The sequence below is a fragment of the Enhydra lutris genome, unplaced genomic scaffold, assembly GCF_002288905.1.
Source record: "Enhydra lutris kenyoni isolate GAN:26980312 unplaced genomic scaffold, ASM228890v2 scaffoldscaffold36, whole genome shotgun sequence".
In the NCBI taxonomy this organism is placed as follows: Eukaryota; Metazoa; Chordata; class Mammalia; order Carnivora; family Mustelidae; genus Enhydra; species Enhydra lutris.
Genome location: NW_019154120.1, coordinates 611,079 through 635,518, shown reverse-complemented (window position 1 = coordinate 635,518; position 24,440 = coordinate 611,079). Strand labels below are relative to the sequence as shown.

The window sequence follows — 24,440 nt, the reverse complement described above, 5'->3', positions numbered from 1 at the left end:
GTGTGTGTGTGTACACGCACGTGGCCGTGTGTGTGTGTGTGCGCGCACGTGTGCACACGTGCGGGTCTGGGTGTGGCGTGTGTACACATGTGCACACATCCACACACACGCGGTCACTATGCCGTGTGCGCTTTGTGAGCAGCGTGAACAAGGCCGGTGGGGGTTTCGGTGCTGCCGTGCGCAGCAGATGGTGGAGTTTCTCAAAGCGAGTCCGGCGGGGGGTCCGCGTGCCGCCTGTGACCCCGCTTTTCCGGGGACGACGGGTGTCCTCTTGCCGCACCTTCGCGGCTGCCCCTCCTGTGCTGCTCCCGCGAGGACGGTGCTGTGCACAGCTTTTGTGCGCGGAGACCCTCTGCCTCTGTTGAGTCAGAACAGGCCCCCGGTCTCCTGGAACCGGAAAACACCAGGCCCAGAAAGTCGAGCCCAGCCCAGGGGCTGCACTGTCCTACCCGGACGCCTGAGTCTGCCCCGGGGGACCCTCCGCAGATGCTCCTCCTGTGGCCCCACACGGCTCAGTTTATCCCGAGCCACCACATCAGCAGGACCTCCTTGTCCCAGTGTCTTCTCTTCTGTGGGGTCAGACCTGCACTGCGCTCCGCAGTAGCTCAGGTCGGGGCAACAGCGTCCGCTGCAGGGTCCCCTGCCACACAGTCCAGTCCTTGGGTGCAGCCTCTCTGTTCTTACGCTTCCCGTGCCAGCAGCGAGGCTGAGACTCAGCGCGGCCCAGAGCCGGACCCGGCCACGTGTTCTCCGCCCCCCATGGCACCCTTGTCTGCCCCCTGGGGACCCACCCTTGGTCCCATCAGCCCCACATCTGCAGGTTCGCTTTGCTGAGGGGACGAGGTCTCAAGCAGAAGGAGATGCTGCTCATTGCCACTTCCAAGTGGGACATGGTCACTGAGGCTATCAAACACTTCGGGGCCAGCGTGGCCCCGGGAGGGAGCCCAGAAGGGCCCTGCTCTCAGCACCCGCCCTCGGGAGCAGGCTTCTGAGCCTCCGTTCCTTTGTCTTTAAAAGGGAAAGTTTGGGCCTGAAGTTCTCTTTGGTTTCGTTTTAACGTTCTTAAGATTCCATTACTAACACGATTCAGTTAATTTTGCTGTTAAACCGGGTGACAAGCTACTATTTAACAAAAACCTGATACAGTGCGTTTTTCTCCTCCGTGTTCTCTACTTTTTAACTTACATCATTTGACAAAAAAAAAAGTTAGGGAAACATTTTCTTTTTGTCCCCCACCAGGGAGTCGAGCCCAGCGTGGGCGCCTGGGAAGACCCGTCTCCGACTGTCGTTGGGCCCAGGGTCGGGCACTGAGTGGTGCGCCCGCGCACACTGACACGGATGTGGGTGGGGACGGGGCGGGGAAGCCTGTGTCCCATGACGCCGCACGCCCCCCGGACTGTTTCAGATCCGCACTCGAAGGAGCGTAACTTCTTCTGGGAGAGGTTAATGGCCGCCACCGTGAGCCGTCCTGTCCCCGTTTGTGCCTTGCTGACTGTCCCCCCGTCCCCCAGCCTGCTGGAGCTGAGCTCACCCACCTTCCATTGGAGGGAGTCTGGGAGGCCCTGGCGGGCTTTGGGCCTTCGTCACAGAACCTGCCCCAGGCCCGTGTCCAGGAAGCTCCTGCCCTGGGCCTTCATCCTGTTCCCCACACAGGTGCTTTCGAGCCATCTGTGAGCTGCTGGGGGCTTCTTTCGTTGACAAAGGTCACTGGCCCTTTTGGCTCGGGCCAGCAGGCATGTGGGGTCTTTCGAGGACCTCTGCTGCTGTGTGGCCGTTCTACCCTCAGAGGAGCCCCAGCGGCCTCACGCGGGGATGAGTCGGCAGTATCTGAGCTGAGGCCCCCACCGGCCTCCCCCGTGCACGCCGCCGGTCAGCTCCGGGTGCACAGGCTGCCCGCGTGGACCGGGCAGCTTCGCTCCGCACACGTGCGCCTGCGTCCCAGGCAGGCTCTGTGCGGGCCCCTCCTCGTGGGCAGCTGGGACCACGTGGAGCTCTGGGGCGGCCCGTGTGGGTGCGCCGTGTCTGCGAGGTGCTCACCGTCTCCCTCCCCTGCCGTTTCTCACCAGAACTCGCTGGTGGTCGAGATCCCGCCGTTCCGCAACCAGAGAATAACCAGCCCCGTCCAAGTCAGTTTCTACGTCTGCAACGGGAAGAGAAAGAGGAGTCAGTGCCAGCGCTTCACCTACCTTCCCGCGAACGGTAACGCTCTCCTTCTAGCCTTAAGCACTGAAAACGAACCGAGGGGGCCCTTTTTCTAAAAGACCCAGAAATGCTGAGATGCCATCGCCATGAAACAGTGTGGTTGTACGTTTCAGCTGTGTTTTGTCCCGTTAGCAAGAGCATGTCCTCGATTCTTAAAGAAAAAAGTGAAGCTTTCGTTGTATTTTCCTTCGTTACTGCTGTGGGCGGGAGCTGCATAATGGGGTAATTACTGATCGTTTTGCTGCCTGCTTGCAGATATAGAACAGCCCCGGGGGAGAATCCGTACAGCCTTCCGTGCTGAGGCTGAGGCGGTCTGGCCATGCATTTAAATCCTGTAGATGCTTACGGTGGAAAAGCAAATAGTTATAATTACTTTGCAGGTGCTGTTAGAAATAACCGTATGGTATTGAGCCCAAAGGCCCGTGCTCGATGTGGTCATTAACTAACATGAACGATCTGTGCTCGTGCCCGCACCCCGAGTCACGCCCCTCCGTGAGTGACTGCATCTCCCGGGGCGCGGGAGGCCTTCGGGCCGAGCGCCTGTTACTCAACTGAAGACCCTCCTCACTGAGACGTTTCTGCTTCCAGGAGAGACGCTTAGGACTTAGGAAAATCAGTTTGCCTTTTCAGCTTAAGGTGTTTCCTTAAAGGAAATACTGCGGTGTTTTCTCCCCGAACTAGTAGAAAATAAATGTGCTGGGCATTGTCCTCGAGGCTCCCGCTGTTGCTCTGCGGCCGGGTGGGCCGTGTGCTCGGAGAGCGCAGTGTCACTCGTCTTCTGAATTCAGTCGTGTTCTGTGTCCGCTCAGCTCTGCCCCGTCTTTCTGTACAGTAGCTGCTCTAGAAGCTTAGAAGATTTCGTGTAATTTAAGAGGGAGGTTAGTTATATGCTTAAAACTATTGCTAAAGCAGCCACCTTGTTTTCTCGGTAAAATCAAGATTCTCTGAGCGTTTAGTTCTCTTTAACCATAACATGTCGTTTACGGAATAGACTAGATTGTAGGAAAACTTAGAATATCTGTGTTGATCTCAGTTAGAATTAGCTGTTTTGGGGGGCAAATGACAGCCGTGCCTTTCAAGATTTGAGTCACAGGCTCTTGTAAAGTCACCCCTCCTGAGGGTCCGTCAGCCGGGACTGCCGAAAAGGGGTGTGTGCCCGTGAGCTGCCCTGCCGGGGTCGTGCGCTCTCACGTTCCGTGACCCGCCTGGGTTTGCGTGCTCTGCGGCCTCGGAGGCAGTGCATCGTACAAGACAAAATATTTAGTCCATTTTTGAGAATGTAATGATTTTATTCTAATTAAACTTCAAGTATGGTTGACCAAAAATTGAAGTTTTAAAGAAAACCATGCTTTATAAGAAAAATTGCCTTTTAAAGCAGGTTAGACGATATCTTTCACATTAATGTTTTTTGTAGTCCCTGCTCCAGGAGCAGTGGAGAGGTGTCAGTGGGAGAGGGCCCATGCCTGTGACCTGCACGCCCTTCCTACGGGTGGGGATGCTGAGCCCCCAAGGACACGTTACTAAGACAAGGGGGTTTGGAGGGCTGTGCGTGTGCCATCCTGTCTGCCCGCCCTGCGGTGGGAATCCCATCCTGACTGTCCTCTGCCGCTGGGGCCGGACCCCAACATCACTGCCCTCTCCGCCTGCCCCCACACCCCTGTCACCAGCCTCTCCCTCTGCTCAGGACCCTCATCACTGTCCTCTCTATCCGCCCCCGGACCCCCATCATCAACCCCTCTGTCCACCCACAGGCCCCTGTCACCACCCTCTTGTCTACCCCCGGATCCCCATCACTGCCCTGTCCCTCTGCTCCAGGACCCCCGTCACTGCTGTCTCCATCCCCCGCCGGACCCCCACCATCGCCCCCTCCGTCCACCCCCGGACCATCGTCACCACCCTTTTGTCAGTCCCTCAGACCATCACCACCCTCTCTGTCTGCCCCCAGACCCCTGTCACCACCCTCTTGTCCACCCCCGGACCCCCGTCACCGCCCTCTCCCTCTGCTCCAGGACCCCCGTCAGCACCCTTTCCGTCCACTCCCAGACCCCCATCTCTGCCCTCTCTGTCCACCCCCGGACCCCCGTCACCATCCTGTCATCTGCCCTGCTTCTCACACCCGTGCTCTAAAACGTAGCCCACGTGGGCCCCGTCTGTAGCTGATGCGCCATCCTACAGAGTCCGTCCCTGGAGCGGTGGCTGGTCTGTCTGGGCTGCGCACACCCCTGACGTCGTGGCGGCCTGTCTGCCTCCATCACGTGTCCGCGTCTCCCACGTTTCTGTCCCTGAGATTTGCCACAGCCCCTGAGAGCCCGAGGCCTCCACGCTGCCAGCCCCTGGGAGCACCCCGGCCTGGCCCTGGCCTCCTGGGGTGGCTGGTCTCGTGTCTGGCCCGCCTGGGGCGTTGGGTCCACACCCACGGGCCACTAGATTGTAAGCTCCCGAGAGCAGGGATGTCGGCCAGCACCTGACTTCGTGGCTGAATTGCAGGGGGCGACCCTTCTGTGGTTTTGAAAATAAACAAGAGAACGAACAGAAAACTGGAGCTTGTGTGTCTGGTGTTCCTCCCCGCCGCGCTCGGCAGGCCCGCCCGGGCGACAGCAGGCACGGAGACCGCGCGCTCAGCCTCAGCGCGTCTGCATCCGGGTGTGCTGCTCGGAGAGTGTCCCCGCCTCGCCACGCCAGGCCGAGCCCCCCAACGGCGGACTGTCACCTCGGGCGACGTGTGCCGTGCGGACGAGAGCTTTGCAGGGACAGTTAGCCGGAAGGCCCCCTGCGGATTCTGAGTTCTTCGTGGTCGCTCCTTCTCCTCGGGGACCCTGTTTGTGAGGTGCCGCTGTGCTCCCGTGGGCGGCGGGTCCTTTCACAGGCATGCTGGCGTCTGGGGGGGGCACAGCCGAGCCCTGGCCATATTCCAACGGCACATGCTTTTCAAGGTTATTAAATTTGCTGTTGAGACATGCAAGGCCTTGGAAGTAAATTCACTTAAACCTGTAAAGGTCACTCTCACGGGCAGATATGCAAAATCAAGTGCCATCCTGGGTTTTCCACCAGAATTAGCCATGGGCGCAGGGGTTAGTGGGGCCCCATGTCTCCTCCTGGTGGGAGACACACTGTGGGCTCTCAGAGCTGTGACCCCATGAGGCAGTGCCCCCGGGAGGCCACCCTCGCACGGAGCGGCAGGGACCTCACTGCCCCCACGTAGCTCGTGGGAGTGTAGGCTTGGGAAGTCAGAGGATCAAGTGCTCGTGGCTTGGGGGCACATGGGGGCCCCTGTGTCACCCTCGAGTCGCCTTCCCCGCTTCTGGTCACAGCAGGCAAACTGAGCTCCGTTGCCTGGGATGGCACCCACCTCACCCTCCACCCATAACCTCAGCCGCCCGAGGGGACCCCGCGTCAGTGTGGTTGTCTGCTGTGGGGCCCAGGGTGCTGGGGCTCCCTCGCCCCTCAGGGTTGGCCCAGTGTTGATGAGGGCACGTTTCCGGCTGAATGAGGACAAGCAGAGTCACTGCCTGCGTGGCTCCCCGGGGCAGCTGCTGACTGACGGCGGCAGTGGAAAGCGTCGGAGCGGTTCCGGAGGACGCGGCAAGGCCGCACACGGAGCCAGAGCTGCTTCCTGTGGCTCGTTGGCCGCTGTTGTGCATGCCCAAGGCCAGTCTCGTGAAAGGAGAAGGTCCCGTCTGCAGTTGGGCCTTGTGAGCCAAGGCGCCCTGGTACTGTCCTGGAGACAGACTCTGCCCCAGCGGGTCCGGTCCACAGCTGTCCCCGCGCCCCGGCTCAATGGAGGGCTGAGAGAGCCAGCACTGTGGCCACGGCTCCTGGCCTTGGGCTTAGTTCCCGACGGTCCCCCGGTGCTGGGACCAGCTGGCGGGGGCGGGGGCTCAGACAGGAAGGAACGGGACGTTCCCAGGAGGGCCTTGCATACCCTCCAAAGTCAGTCTGTCTTTAAAATGAGAAAATGAATCCTGACCCGTGATCGAGTCTTGGTGAGCACGTCTCTGCGTCTGAGGCGTTTTCAGGGGGTTTCCCAGCAGGGCCCTGTGATGGCACCCGGGCCCTGTCAGCGAGCAGCAGAGCAGGTGAGGGTCCTGGGGCCCCTGGTCGGGGACGGCTTTGGGGACACACCTTAGTTGGAGGTCCGGGGCCTGCCTGACCTTCGTGGGCAGGACACATAGTCTTCAGTGTGGGGGTGCTGCTCTCACAAACCCTCTCAGGACTGTGAGAAGGAAACCTCCTCCGCTCGCCGGGAGGGAAGGTGCCCAGGTGTTGGGGACGGGCTCTGCAGGCCCATCGCGAGCGGCACGAGGAGCGGAGCACCACGCTTCCCTGCTCACCGCCGGACGGACGTGTGCCTCCAGGCGTCCGTGGCCCTCATGAGACAGGGAGCGGGTGGAAGGAGGGGTCGATTCTGTTTTCTGTTTGCATCATGTAGTCCAGAAACCCTCAGCATCGAGGTGTTGGGCCCGGCAGGCAGCTCTGGGTACACTGGGCAGTGGACCCCAGAGCCGCGGCTGCCGGCGGGAAGAGCCATCCTGGAGGGGCCCACGGGTCCGACGGCCAGGACCGTCCTCGCTCCCGCTTTACGCATGCGCAGCTCTCAGGGGCGGCTGGGTGTGTGGCTGGGACCACGCTGACCCCCTTGGGGCCTTTGTCTTCACAAGGAGCTCCCCCAGACCTCGGCATTAAAGTCTCATCCCAGAGCTATGGCCTCCACACGGTCCATGTAGAAGCTGGGTGGGGAGGCCATCGGGAGAAGCCTTGGGGACCTCGCAGCCCCCCTGCCTGGGCTGGGTGGGAGCGGCCCCTGGACAGGCTCCTCCGGGGCTTCACCTGTCCCAGAAGACCTGCAGGTTCTAAATAAAGTAGATTATGCCACATTTCTGACCGCCGGTGTGGAGGGGCAGGTCAGTCCAGGTGGCTGAGGGGGTGTCCGTCCTAGGGACTCCCTTCCAAAGGCAAAACAGCCGGCCTTGGCGGTGGGCGGCAGGCAGGGGTGCAGAGCAGAGCGAGCGCGGCCCCGGCCCACGTGGAAGCTGCCCTTGGGCCCGCAGGGCCTCCCCTCCTGTGACCACGGGACGCCTGCCTGCAGGCCTGCTATGGCCGTGGTCATGGCCATTGTGGAACATTCTCCCTAAGTCAGCTCAGCCACGTGGTGAGCACAGGGGGAGCGAGCCTGTCGGCGGTGGGAGCAGGGTCAGCGCACAGCGGGGAGCGCGGTCAGGTGGGACACTCCAGCGTTCCTCCTCAGCGCCTCCCACGACCGGTGTGACGCTGCTTTTAGTAAGTCTGACTCTCTTGCTATTTTAGCTAGAAAATGGGGGACCCGTGCCTTAATGTCCCTTTCCCGTCTTCAGCCTGATGTGTAGCGGTGAGGGGCCAGCTGCTGGCGGGGTCACCAGGGTTCGGGAACCATCCCTGGGCTTGGGAAGGCGGGCCGGCTTCCTCCCGCATGGGCGCAGCTCCGTGGCGTGGGTGCGGGGACCACGTCCTGCGCTGCCTTCGAGACGTGGCTTCCCCCCCGGTCTGCAGGGTGCCAACTTTGCTGTCGGCTGTGGGCCCCCGGCAAGGGGACGTGGACAGCATTTAACTTCAGGCTGCCTGGCGTCCCAGCCGTGGAGAGAGGACTTGGAACTTGCACCAGAGCGACTGCGGGACAGGGAGCCCGGGTCCGGGCCACGCGGAAGAGCAGGGGTCCGGCCTGTCCGTGAAACAGTGGAGCGGTACGGTGCTCTGGGAACGTGTCTGGGGGACACTGGAGGCCGGGAAGCGGGGGCCGAGGGGGCGGGGGGGCCACGGGCCTCTGAACACAGAGGGACATGCGTGGAGAAAACTTGACACCGTGTGACGCACGTGGGCATCTGGTCTCCCGGGAGCTGCTCCCGCCCGCGGTCAGGAAGGTGCGGTCTTGGGACTCTGCCCGGAACCCCGCCTCGGAGCGGCTGCTGGGGTGGCACCCCAGCACTGCGCATCTCGTGCCCTGCAAAGGCAGTTTTGGCGACTCTCGGATGAGAATGCTGGACGCATCTCCTGGCGTGTGTGGCCCGTTCTGACCGTGGCCTGAGGTCGGCCTGCGTGGGTCGTAGCTTCCACGGTTGGGGGCCCGGAGGAGGTGGGGGCTGGTGCCCTGACAGGGAGCCGGCGCTGGCCCTGACACCTGCCAGCCCTCCATCACCGGAGTGGAGTGGGGATGGCCACACTATCGCAACCCGACCCCCAAAGCCCGGCCCTTGCCGGAAATCTGACGTGTGAGGCGTGGACGCTGGTGAAGCTGTGTGGGAAGGACAGGGAGCAGGTCCCCAAAGGAAGACAGATGGCATCCGAGCTGAAGTGTCCTCCGTGTGCACTCGCTCGCCTGCTGGTGCCTGTGCCCCCGACCGCCCCGGAATTCACTGTGGACCGTGGATGTGGAGAGGCGCAGCCTGGCCCCTCGGGGCTGGTACTTCCCGTGGTCCCAGTTCCTGCTTTTCCTTTCTCATTATTTAAAAAAGGCCTGCCCTGAAGCTCTCGCTGTGGGTGTTTATACCGACGGTAGACTGGGCCTTTAATGTCATGCAACGAACAGAGAACAATCTGAGCTTTGTTCTCGGGGGCTTAGGACAAAACACCTTTTGTGCGGGACTGTGCAGGGTCCCTGGGAAGGGCCGGCGTGTGTGCAGGGAGAAGGGAGTGGCCGGGGCGGCTCCTGCCGCAGGTTCCCGCAGCATCCCCGGCACCTCGGCACGTGCCACCATCGACGGACCCCAGGCTCGTGCAGAAGAAGGGGAGTCTGCCAGGATGTCCGCCACGCTCGGGTCTGGGGCTGGACGTCCTGCGGCTCAGGGCCGGAGGCTCGGATCTGAGAAGGATGGCTTCCAGGGGATGACGCCACCTTCCCACCGATCCTTACATGGCGGACAGAACTCTCTCTCTTTCTCTTCTCAAAGCACGTCCCTGTAGGATCAGGGACCCCCAGATCCTCATTTAGTTATAACTACCCCAAAGCCTTATCTCCAGATAAAGCCACAGTGAAGTCAGGCCTTCCATCTCTGGATTTGGGGAACAGTACTCAGTCGGTAGCAATATCCCTGGCTTGTCTGAGACCAATGAGTAGGACCCCAACTCCTGGCCCCTGCTTCTCCCTGTGCCGGCTGGGAGACACATGGACTACTCGTGGGTGGCCCTTGCCATCTGCTGGGTAGATGAGAGTCTGTCGTGGGGCCAGGGACACAGGCCCACGGGGTTCCACGGCCTCAGGGCCCTGCAGTCTGTGGCTCCCTACAGGACTGGGCCTCTGGGCAGAACGCTCGGGGTGACGGACTGGTGACCGTCCCCAAGGGACGGACTTCTCATCCCTAGCTGTGGCCGCGGCCCGTCTGTGTGTGCAGGACACGGCACGCTTGAGAGGGAACGTGTGAAAGAAAAGACGCAGGTGGAAGTGTGTCCTTGTTGTTCACGCGGCTCCGGAGCTGGAGAACCCCTCAGTCGTGTGCTCCTGTGTTATTAGCTCTGGGCTCCGCGCCGGGTGCTGGGCACGAGATCACGGACGCGCGGAACAGCTCGGCATTCTGTGTCTGCTGGGTGCCATCGTGATTTTCTGGAGAAAAGAGCGGGTGCGTGAGGTGTTGGTGCTCAGTGCGGCCCAGTCCCCGGACGTCTCCCTTACGAGCGTGAAGAACGTCTGTCTCCCCTCACCTCCAGCGGTCCCTGGGCTGGTGCGTCGGCCCAAACATTACGTTGAGAGTGAATTGCTCAACTTGGCCCTTCAGCTAGAAGACAGGTTGCGCCCGACGACAGGCAGGACACAGGGAGCACACGGGAGGGATGGATACGTGTAAGAGGGGATGGTGTCCCCCTGCGTGCTTGGGAATGGCGGTCCAGTAGGCCTTGGGGCAGTCTGAGCGCTGCCCCGCAGGAATCCCGTCACGTCCCTCCAGGCCGCCTGTGGGAGCTAGTCCTGGCCGCCACTGCTGTGTGCATCCAGGCAGGGCCCTGAGGGGTCAAGGCCCTGCTCCCGGGTCCCACTACTGGCCTGGGGGTGCGTCGCCATCAGCCTGGGGCCCCTGGCTGTCTCCATCCCACTCACCTGTGGAAGCAGCCAATGGTGGACATTCAGCACGTGTGTGGCATCCCTGTGTAACCAGGCGGCTGTGACCCTGGAGGCTGGTTGTCCTGGGAGCCCCTGAGCCCAAGTCCGTGCGATTTGGAAAGGGGCTGCTCCCGCCGTGAGCCCCCCGACCCCAGCTGGGCCTCTTGGGAAGGGCTCTGCCGTGCTTGCGGGAATGGGAGTCCCTGCTGTGCGGGACGGAGCCCAAGCGCCGACGTGGGGCTTCCTCGAGGTTGGCTGGGCTGTTCTAGAATGCTCTCTGGCCCACAGCCAGCCTTTGTGGGTGCTCCGGGTGGCGTGGGGCCCCTGGGGAGAGGCTTGTCCCACCTGCCGTGCCCTGCATCTGCTGCTGGATGCTTTGTCCGCCCGTGGCCCAGGAGAGAAGGTGCTGCCGCCTGGCTCTGGGGCCTGCGGTCCCTTCTCAGGGACAAGGCCCCTGCCTGAAGCGGCTGCCCCTTGACTGAGGACGGGGCACGTAGCTTTGGGAGCCGAGGGGACATCTCCCTGGTCTCCTGCACACATGCTGTCTCCACGGGACGCAGCCGCTGTGCTACCCGAGCCCTGCAGGGTGTGAACGCCAGCTCCGCCCGGAGGGCACCGCACCTTTTCCATGAGAACAGGCTTTGTACGCGGCAGCCGTCCTCAAGATTAGCATTAATCCCTCACACGTTCGCGTGCCGCAGTAAATCTGGATCGTAAGCTCGCGGCTGGCGCAGTGGCGGGGCCTCCTGTCACCAGCCCTCCCGCCCCGGCCAGCGAGGTGGACGCCGGGAGGGAACCAGACATTGCGTCACACCCAGCGCCGGTCTGGAAGGAAGTGGCTCTGGGCCGCGGACGAGGCCGCTAGCAGCCTCCTGCACCGCCCCAGGCCCCCGCGCAGGACGCGGCCTCGCTCGTCCCCCCCTAATAGGAAACAGGAGGCGTCTTCCCCCGGCTCGTTTCCCTTGCGTCCACATGAGAAATGCAATTTAGATGCCACGTGTCCGTGCCCTTGAGCTTCTGTGGGAGCCACAGGGGCAGCAGGCGCTGTTTTCCAGGCTGTGCCATGTCCCTGGGGCCCTGGGGCTCCTGTGTCTGCTGCCCTTGGCCTGCGGTCAGCGGGCTCGTCCTGCGACCCACCACCCAGCCCGGAGTCACTGGGGTCAGCCTGCACTGCTCCTCAAGACCCGTCGGCCTGGGGTCCCCCCGAGCTGCAGAAGGATCACCGTGTCAGTTAAGGGCCCCCGCATGTCTCCCCCTGAAGGCACCTGTCCCGGGGCCGCAGGCAGAGGTCAGGCCCACCCCGGCAGGCGGCAGCGGCTACAAACACAGGGAGGGAGCACGTCTGTTCAGAGAAGGCCCAGCCTGGTGGTACCCGGAGCGCTGTGCCGGGTGGGGTCTGGCCTCACCGCGTCGGCCCTGCCGTGACCCTGCCCTGTGCCCCCACGCCGGCCGTCAGAGGTGATACGCATCCTGTGTCCCCTGGCGGCGGTGGGCGTGGGCCCACACGGAGGCCCTGCAAGACGGCGCTGCGGGGACTCTCCCAGGAGCGGTCTCAGGGAGCCCGGTGGCGGGCCACTTGTCGCCGGTGCCACCGGGCAGCCTTAAGCTGGTGACAACGACAGAGGCCGCTGGTCGTGCACAAGGGGGCCAACGCCTGCTGGCTCCTGCCACTGAGCGCAGGCGGCCTCCGACCCGCCTCCGGTCCCGGCCGCTGGCTGCGTGCTGTCCCTCCGCGGCAGGGGGGTCACGCATGCTGCTGTTTCCCAGTGGAGACGGTGGGAGTTTATAAGGAGCTCGGGACACCTTATGGGAGAGACAAGTTGGCCCCCGTGTGTGGTGGAAATCAGCGCAGCAAAGCCCGAGTCCCAGAAGGGTTTCAGTTTAATCCGCCAGACGTACGTAGTACTCCTGACATCACGAACTCTGAGAAGTACCAAACTGGTGTAGAAGTCAACCTCCGCCCTTCTGTTCGCCCTGGCGTCTCATGGGGTCGGCGTCCTCGGGGCCATGTCAGAAGGTGAAGTCTGCGTCTCGGGCTGACTTTGTCCCCTCTGCCATTTCTGGATTGTCAACATACTGGAAGCGGGCGGGACGGTCCCCCTGCTGGGTGACATGTCCAGCTGCCGCACAGCTCCCTCTCTCCACGTAAGATGAGCAGAGCCCAGCTCTGTGCTCCGCTCAGCGTGGCGACACCCCCTCTGTGCCAGTAGCCCTGGGGTCCAGCTGTCTATCCCGCTGGTCTGTGGACACGGAGCTCTGGGGTAGGGGAGCGTCAGGCTGCGCTGCCCGGCCTCTCCGAGGGGGCTGCCCAGCTGGAGGCCATGGCCTGGGGGGAGGGGCGGAGGGCTCAGTAGCTTCAGGGCCAGTGGTGGTCTCTGCTGGTGGCTCGTAAGTGGGGAGAAAGTCCCTTGGGCACGGGGGCTTCCTGAGGGGTGACCTGACACAGCCACAGTGTTTCTGCATGGGAACACCATTGCCCAGGGACACGCTGTGTCCCAGGTGTGAACCAGCCTGGGGGTCTCCGTGGTCCCCGATGCCCTGCTGCCCCGAGCCAGCTGCACACCGTCTGCTGGGGCCAGGGGACACTGTGGCCTCCATAAGGAGCGAGGCAGGTTCCTCTGGACATGCGCTTGGGCCCTCAGTGGCTCCGGCTTCTCCCGGGGACCTGTCAGCCAACCCAGGGCACGCATGATAGACGCACGGTGACAAAACGGCACGCGGGGAAGAGCCAGCTCTTCTCAGGTCCCTTCTGCAACCAGTGGGCCTTTTCTCTAGACACTCCTCTGCTGGGGCTCGCTCTCAGCCAGAGCCCTGACCCCCAGTTCCAGGAAAGAGAGAGAAACCCCTTTCTCAGTGAAGGGGCGGGAAAGTGATGTGGGTGCCCTGACCCCTCCTGACAGCGGACACAGCGGGGGCCACGCGGGGATGCTGACCAGCCCCGTGCCCCACGGGGGCCTGGCGTGAAGACCCACCTAACTGTGCTGCTCCCTGTGGGGCTCACCTGTCCCCAAGAAGGAAAGCAAAGGAGAGCGATGCCGTGGAGAGCCCCAGGAGCTGGACGCTAGGACATGAGGCAGTCACACCCCTGGGAGCTGCTGCTCATGGAGCGTGGGTGGCACCCTCGAGCGGGAGGTGAGGGGATGCCGGAGCCACACGCATCTGGGTAGGACATGCCCCGTCCTTGACGTGGCTCTGGCTGCGCTTATGATGTCGCTGTGCTCTGCTCTGTTTCAGGTGAAGGTTGGGGCCCCATGTACGAGGCCCCCAGGCTGCCACGCATCCGTCTACACCACGGAGAGGTGGATGCGGGGCGGGAGGTACCCACGAGGCCTTCAGCGCGGGTGCCTGGCATGGGGCCCCCTTTGCTGGGCACCGTGGCAAGCAGATGGGGCCCAGAGAGTGCGCGGGGCCAGGAGGGCCGTCTGGGGAGACCATGGGCCCTGCAAACACCCCTCAGCACGCCTGCCTGTGTTCTGACCGGAGTTCCCTAGAAGCAGAGGCCCGGCGCAGAGTCGGACAGGCCCCCCGCGGCTGTCGGCCTCATGGCCCCGATTCCTGGCGAGGGTGGGACAGGAGGACCCCAGAGCTGTGTGGGGCTGCATGGCTGGGACGGCCTGTCGCTGCGACGTGGAGCCTGGGAGGGTGTGTTCCCCAACCGTGATCGCCACACACAGTTTCTCTTGGGTTTCACGGATGCCCTGTGCCATCCCAGCGCGTGTGCGGGATCACCGAGCGTGCAGACGTTCCTCGGGGCGTCAGTAGAGGGAGGAACGCAGTTGTACATCCAAGTTAACATTTTTGCTTTCATTCCTACGAATCTGTGGGCCCTTGGGTCCGGAGCTTCTACTGCAGTTTGCGAATGGGATTTTATAGCACATGAGTGCTGGGGGGTTCCAAGAACAACAGTGTTCTCAGTATTAGAACCAGCTGCTGCTTCCTGGAGACGGTGACTCACGCCTCCTCCTAATTGGGTGGGAGACCCAGGCGGACATGCGGGGACTCAGTCAAGACGCTGTCTGTTTTCTGGGGGTGTCCCCGCCGCAGCCCGCCCGTCCATCACGCCCATCCGCAGCCCGTGTTCATTCCCTGTTTGGCTTCTTATAGCTCCAGCCATCAAGACAGAGCCCGCCGACGACTACGAGCCTGCCCCGACCTGCGGACCAGCGAGCCAGGGCCCCAGCCCTTTCCCTAAGCCCTGCTGCAGCCAGCCACCGGCCTCCTGCCCGCCGCCCGGCTTTCTGCCCTGCCCCCCGAGGAGCACCATGCTGTCTGCGCCCCCCAGCACCAGCCCCAAGCTCCATGACCTCTCTGCCGCCACCTACAGCAAGGGCGTGGCCGGCCCGGGCCTCGGACTTCTGCGGCCGGCCGGAGGGGTCCTCGCCGTTGAGGAGACGCCGAGACTCGTGGGCGTGCACCCCGGGCCCCCCCAGCCGCCGCCCCCCGCCCTGCTGCGACCCCAGGTGAGTCCCCAGCTCAGCGTCGGCTGTCCCCCAGGCCGCCGGCCAGCTCCGTGTCCTGACAGCCCCTGCTCCTCGCCACCGCCCGGTACCCAAGAGCCGACCTGTTTACAGCCCTGCGGCCCCGCCCGCCCGTCCGCGACAGGCCACCAGCTGCCCCAACGGCCGAAGGCTCCGAGGAGTGAGTCCACAGCCCCCCGGCCTCTGCCGCCGCCCGAGGTGCGTGAGGACGGTAGTCGTAGTCTGGCCCCCATTCCCGTAATGGTCAAGCGAGAGCCTCAGGACTTGGACCAGCTGTACCTGGACGACGGTAAGTGCCGGGGCCTGAGGCGCACACACCACCTGGCGCTGTACGTGCGCGTGACGAGGAGGAGTGTGCACCGGCGCACACGTCCGTGCAGGCAGCGTGTCTCGCGGTCCTGGGCCGTGTCGCCTCGGCCGGAGGCCCCACGGAGCTGGTGGCGGGGGTCCCACGGGACAGAAGCTGCACGGTACAGCGTCACACGAGGCCACGGTCGCTTCAAGGCACCGTCGGCAGCGGGACTCCGGGTCGGGCCTCCTGTTTGGGGCTTCGTGAGAGCGTCACTGGTTGGGGAAGCGACTTGCGGACGCGGGCTGAAGGTGGTTAGCGTTTTCACATGCGGCGCTGCGATGCCCGTCAGGTGCCCCCAGGAAGGAGAATAAGGCCGGGGGGGCTCGGAACCGGGACTGGAACCTCGCCAGTGGGGCCCCACCCGCGGAGCACACGGCCCTCGGGGCGGGACCGCGGCTGCAGGTGCCCGGTCAGGGTGCTGGAGGACGAGCTCTCCGCACCAGCTGGAGGGCCCCGTGCTGGAATCCCGCGCCTGGCTCCGCCCTGCATCAGGGACGACACTGCGTTGTTCCAGGTGTATCGACCCCGCACGGTTGCGAATCTTGGGGCCGAGGTGCCACCTGAGCTGCGTGGAGGCGGGCGGCCCTCTTGTGTGCTGGTTCCTGACTGCTCGTGGGTCAGCTCTGTGACCGGAGGCCCTGTGGGCTGCCCAGGACGGTCAGGCCAGTCCGCGCCTTCACAGCCCTGTGTGGATGGTGTACGTGGGTGCCAAGGCCCCCGTCGCTGGCGCTTCTTGTCTTCTGGGCATGAGCCTTTCCAGGGCCGGGTGCCCAGCTCCCTGGCTGCTGGACTCAGGTGGGGGTGTGAGCTCGGGACAGCATGGGCCCACGGCCCCCGGCCTCCCCAGCACACCACCCTGGCTTCCCCTGTCTCTGGGATCGGTGCCTTGCAGCCTCCTTTAGCTTTTTCCTTCAAAGTCACGGTCGAGCGATGAAGGCTCACTTCTCCCAGCACCACTGTCTCCGCAAACGTCGCAGTTCGGCCGCGTTCGTGCTCTGTGTGCCTCCCTGGGGCCAGGCTGGCAAGGAGTGTTTCTGGAAGGGCCTTCACACCTATGGCTGCCGTTCCAGAAGGGGTGGCACGACCGGGCCCATCTCTCCCAAGCTGCAGAGCAAGGTGGCTGGGGACACAGGAGCCTTCTCCGCCACAGCGTCTGGCCGCCAGCCATCGCTCCCAGGCTGGACGGGGCTCCCAGGCTTCAGGGTTCCCCACACTCTGCTCTACAGGCGTGAACACGGGGCTGGCCCCGGGCTCCTCCATCCCTAACTCAGGGCTGCAAGCTCCCACATAGTTTTGTTACATAGACGGTCAGTCCCTGAGCCTGGGGATGTCCTTGGAGCCTATGCTGTGGGTCCCTGTCCTCCCTCCCTGAGGCACAGGCCCCGGGGGGCCGTCGGAGACACCCCAGAACTCAGCGGCGGGGGCTTCTTTCTGGATTCTGTCTCCTGAGGCCCATGAGGCCCACAGTGGCCGTGCTCCCTGCCTGGCTCCCGAGCTTGGCTGTGCCCCAGGGGGTTTTGGGGTGGCCCTGCGAGCAGTGGGGAGGGCCCGAGGCATGTACGCTGCTCCTCTCCAGGTCCCGGCCTCCGGTGTTTTCAGGGGAGCTCGGGTGACCGACTGGGCAAGCCTCCTGGTCTGTCTTGCTGCCCCAAGGGTGTCGTGCTAAAAGGCAGCCTCGTGAGGGTGGGGAAAGGCGACATGTGAAGGGGGTGTCCTGCCCCAGGGGAGCCCATAGCTTCCGGTCTGTCCTCGAAGGTGCTGTGGCCCCAGCGGGTCTCTGAACCACGCGGAGCCACAGCTCACCTGTGTGGGCAAGGCTTTGGTCCGGAGGCCAAGCCTCCGTGGGACGGTTTCCCTGCAGACCCTTCGTTGCTGTGGGCTGCCAGCCGCAGACCCCACCTGCGGGCGCCGTCGCCAGCCACCAGCCTCATGGTGCAGCAGCCGTGCAGGCCGGGGAGCAGGGCTGTGGGGCTGCTCTCTGCCCGCAGCCGCCGCCTCCCTGCCGGCCCCCGGCTCAGACTTCCTCCTGGGCACTTGCCAACAGCAGCCCTGGCGTTACTGCCCCCGATGTCGTGAACACCGTGTGCACTAGCTGCTACCTGCGCTGGAGGGTCCCACACCCCCCAGCCACGTTTCCTGGTCTCCCGGGAGCTCCTGGCGCCTCCCCTCCTGCTCTGAGCCTCAGGCCCCGCCCCCTGACAGCCACCCGTGGGCCCGCGGGCGCTTCCCGGCCAGGTGTGCAATATGTTCTCTCTGCCTCTGGGGCTGGAAATATGGGCCCCGTTATCCCAGGCCAGGTGTGAAGGAAGGTTTTCCGCTGTAGCTGACAACAGCATTTACAAGACGTTTGTTGTTCTTCATTCGTTATTTTTATTTTTTGGTCAGAACTCAGGCTGTGGTCAGGGTGGCGCAGCAGGAGGCCCCGTGGGAGGCAGACGACGGGTCTCTGTGGATGTGCGCACGTTTTCCCACATGCACACCCACGCACTGTTCCAGTGCCGCTCTGGGGAGCCCAGCTAGAGCCCCGAGCGGCCGGGGAGCACATGCTGGCCATGGACCCCTTACAGGAGTGGCTGTCCTATGTCCCTCGTGCGTCCTTCTGGAGCTGATGTGGTGGACATGGCCAGCGTGCCCCCGCGAGCGGCCTTTCCTGAGGCTGACGGAGGCCAGTGGGGAGCACACAGCCTCCCCCGGCTCAGGCTTCCCTGCCGTACGTTTCCCAGGCCCGGAGGCTGTGTGGCCATGCCCAGAAGGGGACCGCGGAGACTGGTGGGCGCTGGGACTTCTCTCCCCGCAACTAGAACATACACGTGGGCCGGGCGGGCGTCTCTCTGCCATCAGGAGAACGGATGGGGCGTTCGTTGCCGTGTCTGCGCGGCTGGAGACCCCGAGTCCACAGGCAGGACGCAGACTGGGCCTGGCTGTTTCTCACAGAGGAGCAAGAGGGGCTCCCTGCTGAGAGGTCGGGGGACTGTCGCTGACCCTGGCGCCCTGGAACCCCGCCTCTGGCAGAGCGCTGACGCGGATGTGGCCTGCACCGAGTTAGTCGGTCCCCGAAGACTGGTCAGTGCGGGCTAAAGGCGTCCATCGTGCACGCAGGGCCCTGAGCCCCGAGCTTCCCACCTGAACCCCGGGGGGCTGGGGCTGGGCTGTAACTGGTGCCCTCCCGACGGGGCTGATGGGAGGGATTCACAGGTGTCATGGTCGTGTGGCCTGACCTCGGGATGCTCCGGAAGCCCTGCAGGACTTGAGTTGGCACCAACGATGTGGTCCTTTGCCAGCCCCCGTTTTAATGGTCTGCGTGATCAGGGTTCGGAAGTGAACTTCCCAGACCAGGGCAATGTCAAAGCCTCTGCTTGTTCGGGGACAGAGGACGTTTCTGGAGAATATCCACAAACCACCCGTTTGGGGTGGGGTGGGGGAGGGGCGGCTTGGAGGGCCTCCCTCTGCGGTTGTGTATCTGAGCTGTCCAGGTGCGCCCCCCCAGGCCCCGCAGGAGCCTTTCTGGAGCGGGGCATGCGTCCCCTGCTGGAGTCGTAGCCCTTCTGCTGTCCCGTGCCTCAGCCTCTTCCGTCCTCCTCACCCGTCGGGCTCAGTGTGATCGGTGAGCTTGGAGGGTAGTTCCTGGCGTGTGAGGCCATGTCTCAGGTTCCATGGCAGGCGGCGGTGGTGGCTGGTGGCACGAGATGGGGGCGCTGGGACCCACTGCAGGGCACGGGTCTTCCCTTTGTGTCTCAGGTCTGAATTTGCAGCCTGGAAATGGAAACAGTATCAAAAACCTGTTAGAACGTGAGACGGCATGGACGCAAAGTGGCCTTGATGGGAAAGCTTTCCGCACACGGCTCAGCCGGCAGGGCGGGAGCCTGGGGCGGCTTTGCGTTGGGGGTCGGTGCCCGATTCCCGGAAAGACCAGTCGGTGGTGGGGCAGCGGGACCACAGCCCCGTGCCAACCTGGGGGTGGTGAGGCCTTCTCCCCCCCCGGGTGCCCAGGGGCTTAGGCTGCACGCTGGGACTCACACAGCTCTCCGGCCACCATGGGGAGGGACGCAGGACCTGGTCGGTGCAGGTGGACCCCCGTGGTGAGACGCTCGATGCCAGGGAGCACGAAGGTGCCCCCTGGCCTTTCCCTGCATGGCAGCAGCGTTGTCGGGAGCCCGTCCACTTGCCTAACGGCGGCCACGGCTGCTCTTCAGAGCAAGACCCTGTTCAGAAGTCGGGGGCGGCCGTTTGGGCTCCCGGTGGTTTCGTTGGGGGTTTTGTTTTCCAGGAACGTAGAATGAGAAAAGTGAGAATGGGGTGTTCCGTGCGGTGGCAGAGAGTGGGGGTGTGCGGACGCGCGAGCCGTCGTGTGCAGCCGCGTTCACACCTGCCAGACCTGTCTCGCTCTTCAGAGTGGGCACAACGCGACTCGCCGAAAAACGAATCCCCGCTTTCTCTTGGGTTTTGTCTGTTTCTTGGTTGAGTCTGCTCTCTGGTTTCATTTCAAAAGTGTTTGGTCCATAAATAAACAAATTGTAGTTTTTTCTTTGGTCCAGCAACACTCACAAGACTTAAGCTCTCAATTCAGACTTCTCAGTCGTGGCAGAACCACGGGGGTACGTTTTTAAAAGAGTCGTTTTACGGTCCTCGTGTTATTTTAAATGTAGATTTTTGAACCGGGCCGTGAAAGCCGCACGCGAGCGATTCGCTGCCGTGATTTCTATGTGGCCCGTGTGTGGACCCGAGCCATGCTGCCCCGGCCGCCACAGGCCGTCCTTTCAGTCGCTGATGTGCAAATGTGGGCCGTTCACGTGTGCACACACACGATTACGTGTCACGGGGCAGGGGCTCATGCGCGGCGTTTGCGGGGAAGGCGCTCTCGACACCTCTGGAGCCACAGGCTGTCCTGGGCTTCGTGCGAGGGGACCCCGTGGACGGGGCGGCTGTGCTGCTGAGTCACAGCTCCTCGGGGCTTCTCGAGGGATGCACTCGAGGGCCGGGCGTGGGTCCGTCCATGGGTCCGTCCGTGCTTTAGCCACGTGGCCGCCCCGCCCACCCAGTCGCCTGTGCCACAAGCAGCCCTTTCAGCCCTGCCAGGAGCGCTCAGGTTTCCAGAAGTCTCCGTGTCGTTAGAGCGACAAGCAGGTGGACCGGGCGGCCGGGATCGCGTCTGCCCGAGTCTGGGCCGTGAGTCCCCCGCCTGCTCCCCCTTGTCCCTGAGCCCAGGCTGCTCCAGGAGAGAACACAATCTCTCCTCGTGGGAAGTTTTACTGACCTGGCCTGGTGCCCAGGGCTGGGGCCTTCCCCAGTCCTCACGACATGGGAAGAGTCTGCGTCACGGTGACCAGACGTATGCAGTCGTTAATGTTACAATGGTGGCTACTGCGAGATGGCTGGACGGACGCAGCCACACCGGGAGTTCATCAGGGCCTGTCCTGCACGCACTGGCGTGTCTGTGTGTGGGTCTCCAGCATGAAAATCCCACCGCACGCCCCCGGGGACAGAGCACTGCGGGCACAGGGGCCGCGGGCTCTGTGAGCGGCTTCTCTGGAGACCCTGCGGGAGGCCTGCGTCCTCGGCACGGCCAGGAGGGCAGTGCTCAGGAGGCCGTCCTCCGAGAGGGAAGAAGGGGGAGGCAGCCGCGGCTCCCGGAGGGCGGTGGGTTAGGCTCTCTGTAGGGCGCAGACACCCTGGTGCTGCCCCCAGCGCCCAGCCCCGTAAGCTGTGGGGCTGTGACATCAGAGCCCCTGCTGTCCCTTCCGATGGGCAGCAGGGCGAGCGGGAGGAGGGGCCGTCTGCTCCCAGGACTCCGGAGCTGAGGTGTCTGTTCTGGGCACTCTTGTCCGTCTTGCCTTGTGGGGATGTCAGCCGCACGCGGGAAGGGCTCCCGGCCGCGCTGTGTTTCTGGTCACGTGGCCCAGGTGTTTTCTGGGTCCTTGGCGGGCAGTGAGCCCTGTTGCTCTCCACGGATGTCAGCTGGCCGTGCCCGCCCCGTCACAGGCATTAGCTTGCTTCCCCGTGAGCATTAATCGGAGACGAGGAGGTGGTGTCAGAGAGGGACCCGCAGGAAGAGCCTGAAACCGCCGGCTCCCTCAGGTCTGCTCACGACCGAGCGGCACTCGCCGTGGCAGGAGCGCAGAGGGCTTGAGAGCGGCCGTCCGGACGTGCGCACGGGGCTGTGCACCGGGATGTGTGCTCGCGTGTTTCTGTCCTGGGTCGCAGGCAAGCTCGGAGTAGCCTGGAGTGTCACTGGCCTGGGCTCTGCACCTTCTCCTTCTCCGATGCTCGCAGGGCTTTCTTACTCGCGAAGGAGTGCTCCTCCCAGACGCCTGCAGGTCCGTGAGCAAATAGCTCCGCTGTGTCTCGTCACCGGAGCATGAGGCCATAAGGCCCAGTATTTGCAAACACAATGGCCACATTCAGAAAGCACAGTGGGTGCCAGATCGTCCGAGCTAGATACCTCTTTGGGGAGAGTGGGGACCAGGGCAGTGGAGGGCTCTGCCCACAGCTGTCAGACAACTGTGTTTTCACAAGGGCGGCTGGGGCCCTGTAACTCAAGCCAGGCACTTGGCTCCCCTGCCCCTGGAGCTCCGGGCACAGAGCCAGCTAGGCACAGACACATTCAAGTGATCTCCCTGATACAAAACTGTATTCTTACTTATGGATCCCTGAGGAGCACCGGGTCGTTGGCTCACAGATGTCGACCAAGTCCAGGCAGAGCAGAACGTGGGGATTTGGAATTGTAGTAATTATCTTCCCGTCAGAGCTGAGAGAGCCGTTCCCAGTCTGGCGTGACACATCCTGTTGACAAACAGAAATCCCGAGTCCCAGTCACAGCACTACATGGGTGGCCTCCGGTGCTTTTCAAAGTGACTTTACGTATATCTTCTTAATTTACATTTTCAACCTTGGAACAGTCCCATGTCCAGAACTGCTGACATGGACCCCACAGACAGAGGAGACGGGCTTGCAGACAAGTGTTCGCTTACCTGCTCACAATCACACCAAACACGGGACAGGCCAGAAGCACCGTGGGGATCTGCCAGCTCTGACTTAAACAGTCTCTCTGCTCTCCCAAGTTTCGGCTCTATTATGAGGCTTTCTTCCTCTTCTAGACGTGTGATACGCAAAGATTCCTGCTTCAAAGTCCAGCTTTCAAGCATGAGTTGGCCTTGCAAGCTGAAGAGGACTGCCGTGGTTTTCTTCTTGGTCAGAGAACGCCTGGTCATTACCCGAGGCACTTTCTGGTGGCTCAAGAAGGACAGGAAGACAAGCAGGACTTCTAGAGTGTGAGGGGGAGGACCTCGGGGAGTCAGCACTCCCCAAAAAAGCAACAGAAATACTGAGATCTATCAAATCCATCATTTCACAATCTGGAAATTCACCAAAGAGGCAGAACAAACTGAAAAGCATTTATTCGAGAAAAACTAGATCCTGCTAAGAAGAGTGGGTTCTGCAGTGGTCTCGGGGGCCACTCCCATCCGCCTTCCCCAGCCCCCAGAGCGCAGCTGTAGAAAGCCAGCAGCTTCGCTGACAGTGAAGGAGACTGGCCTCTTTTGGGGCTCTGTTGAAAACCCTGCCCGACGTGCAAACAGTATCTGACTGATGGTGAACCTCCCTGGAAAAGTCGTCTTCGCAGGCCATGACCAAAACAGCAGACGGCTGGACTCTTGCTTGTGGGAGTAGCCAAGGCTGTGGTCTCAGCTGGGGCAAATGGGCGCCTAGCCACACTCAGTGCCTGCAGGGGGGTTGGAAAAGCCCCAGCACATTCCTGGGAGTTGGGAGGCTGCATATGGACGTGCACATGCTCAGGAAAGACATGGGAAAAGAAAGGGCCAGGCCCGTCACCTCTGGCTGGCCTGGAGACCTGCACAAAAACAGAAGTGGGAGCTAGGGCTGACTCGTGGCTCGCCTGCAGTTCGATCTCATTGACAGACGATGGAGACTTAAGGCATTTAGAGAAAACTCCTGACGGATAGCTGACTGACCGTTAGCCCTGCTCACCTTGAGGATGACCCTGGGGAAGCCAGACTGAAAAATAAAAACAAGGATTTTTAAAAGAGGAATAGAGGACTTAGTGGCCACACACCACAGAGAACACAGGACCCCCTACAGAATGAGTCCAGAAAAGTCACTCATCAAACATCCAGCATCAAGGGAAGAAAAAAAGCAACCCAGCAATAACAGCAAACCCTACTGGGGGAGGAGTCTAATTCCAAAGTTGCTACAATATTTATCGTCTGTACTGTCTAGTTTTCAACTTAAAAATTATAAAACATGCAAAGAAAGATGAAAACACGTCCCCTGTAGAAGAGGAAGAAACAACCCAAAGGCATAGACCGCGTGTCCGTGCGAGGGCTCAGGTGTGGGACTTAGCAGGACTGCCTTTAAATCAGCTGCTGTAGATACATTCAAAGAACCAAAGGAAAGTGTGTTTAAAGAAGTAAAGGAAAGTAGGACAGCAATGTCTCACAAGATGGGGAATATCAATAATGAGATTAAAAGTTTTTTAAAAGGCTAAATAGACGTTCTAGCCTTGCAAAGTACAATAACTGATGAAGAATTTGTTATAGGGGCTGAATAGCAGATTGGAGTTGGCAGAGAAAAAGAATCAACAAACTTGAAGAAATGTCTATAGCTTATCCAGTCTGAGGAATAGAAAGGAAAGAGAATAAAACTGAACATGTGGGACACCATAAAACGTGCAAACACAGGCATATTGGGAATGCAGAGAGAGAGGAGAGAGAAAGGGGTAGAAAACTTATCTGAAGAAATATTGGCTAAAATCTTCCCAAATTTGTTTAAAAAAAACATTGTACACATCCCCCCAAATCAACAAATTCCAAGTAGAATAAACCCTTAGATTCGTATCTAAGTACATTATAGTCATTGACTGTCGAAAGTCAAGGAAAAACAGTCCTGAAAGCAGCAAGAGGAAAGCAAGTCATCAGGTATGTGGCACCTTCAGTAGGATTAACAGCTGACCTCATTAGCAATCACAGAGGCCGCAAAGAAAAAGACTGTTGAAAGAAAGAAAAAGCCTGTTGATCAAGAAGCCCGTATCTAGCAAAACTAGCTTTAAAAAAGAAGGAGAAATAAAACCATTGCTGGGTCAGAAATTTTCTTGCCAGCAGACCTGACCCACAAGCCGTATTAAAAGGAGTCCTCTTGGCTGTTGGCTGCTCAGATCCACACAAAGAAGTAAAAAGCATTGATAAAAAGTAATTATGTAGATAAAGACAGAATACATATTTTTAAACTCCTTTTTCCTCCTAACTCATTTGAAAGAAAATACACGAGACAAAAATGACAAAAATGTTTGATGGGTTTATATCAAGATGTCGTTGGTGTGGTAGCAACGGCAGAA

General features: G+C 61.6%; 2 protein-coding genes across 10 annotated transcripts in view; one reads left to right on the top strand and one right to left on the bottom strand.

The window, feature by feature from the left end:
• LOC111154209 (nuclear factor of activated T-cells 1) overlaps positions 1–24,440 on the top strand; it is a 96,244-nt gene that overhangs the window by 54,054 nt on the left and 17,750 nt on the right. For 2 of the 8 annotated variants that reach the window (XM_022513661.1, XM_022513662.1), the window contains exons 8-10: positions 2,067–2,199; positions 14,369–14,724; positions 14,836–15,031. In XM_022513661.1, the coding sequence (XP_022369369.1) occupies positions 2,067–2,199; positions 14,369–14,724; positions 14,836–15,031 (685 nt within the window). Of the gene's footprint in view, positions 1–2,066; positions 4,734–14,368; positions 15,032–24,440 lie in introns of those variants that run through there. The other 6 variants (XM_022513659.1, XM_022513660.1, XM_022513663.1 and 3 more) reach the window with 5 other exon arrangements.
• LOC111154211 lies at positions 15,161–23,848 on the bottom strand. 2 transcript variants are annotated; one of them, XM_022513667.1, is made up of 2 exons: positions 22,063–23,848; positions 15,161–18,847 (listed from the first exon to the last, which is right to left on the bottom strand). In XM_022513667.1, exon 2 carries the CDS (start codon positions 16,352–16,354, stop codon positions 15,380–15,382), a length of 975 nt encoding a protein of 324 aa, XP_022369375.1. In that variant the 5' UTR covers positions 16,355–18,847; positions 22,063–23,848; the 3' UTR covers positions 15,161–15,379. The 2 variants fall into 2 exon arrangements, with proteins under 2 accessions (XP_022369375.1, XP_022369376.1); XM_022513668.1 differs by lacking the exon at positions 22,063–23,848 and adding an exon at positions 19,112–19,571.

Excerpts from the sequence above, each read along its gene's own strand:
- LOC111154211 (XM_022513667.1), bottom strand. The coding sequence starts at position 16,354 with ATGGAGGAGCCCGGGGCCAGCCCCGTGTTCACGCCTGTAGAGCAGAGT.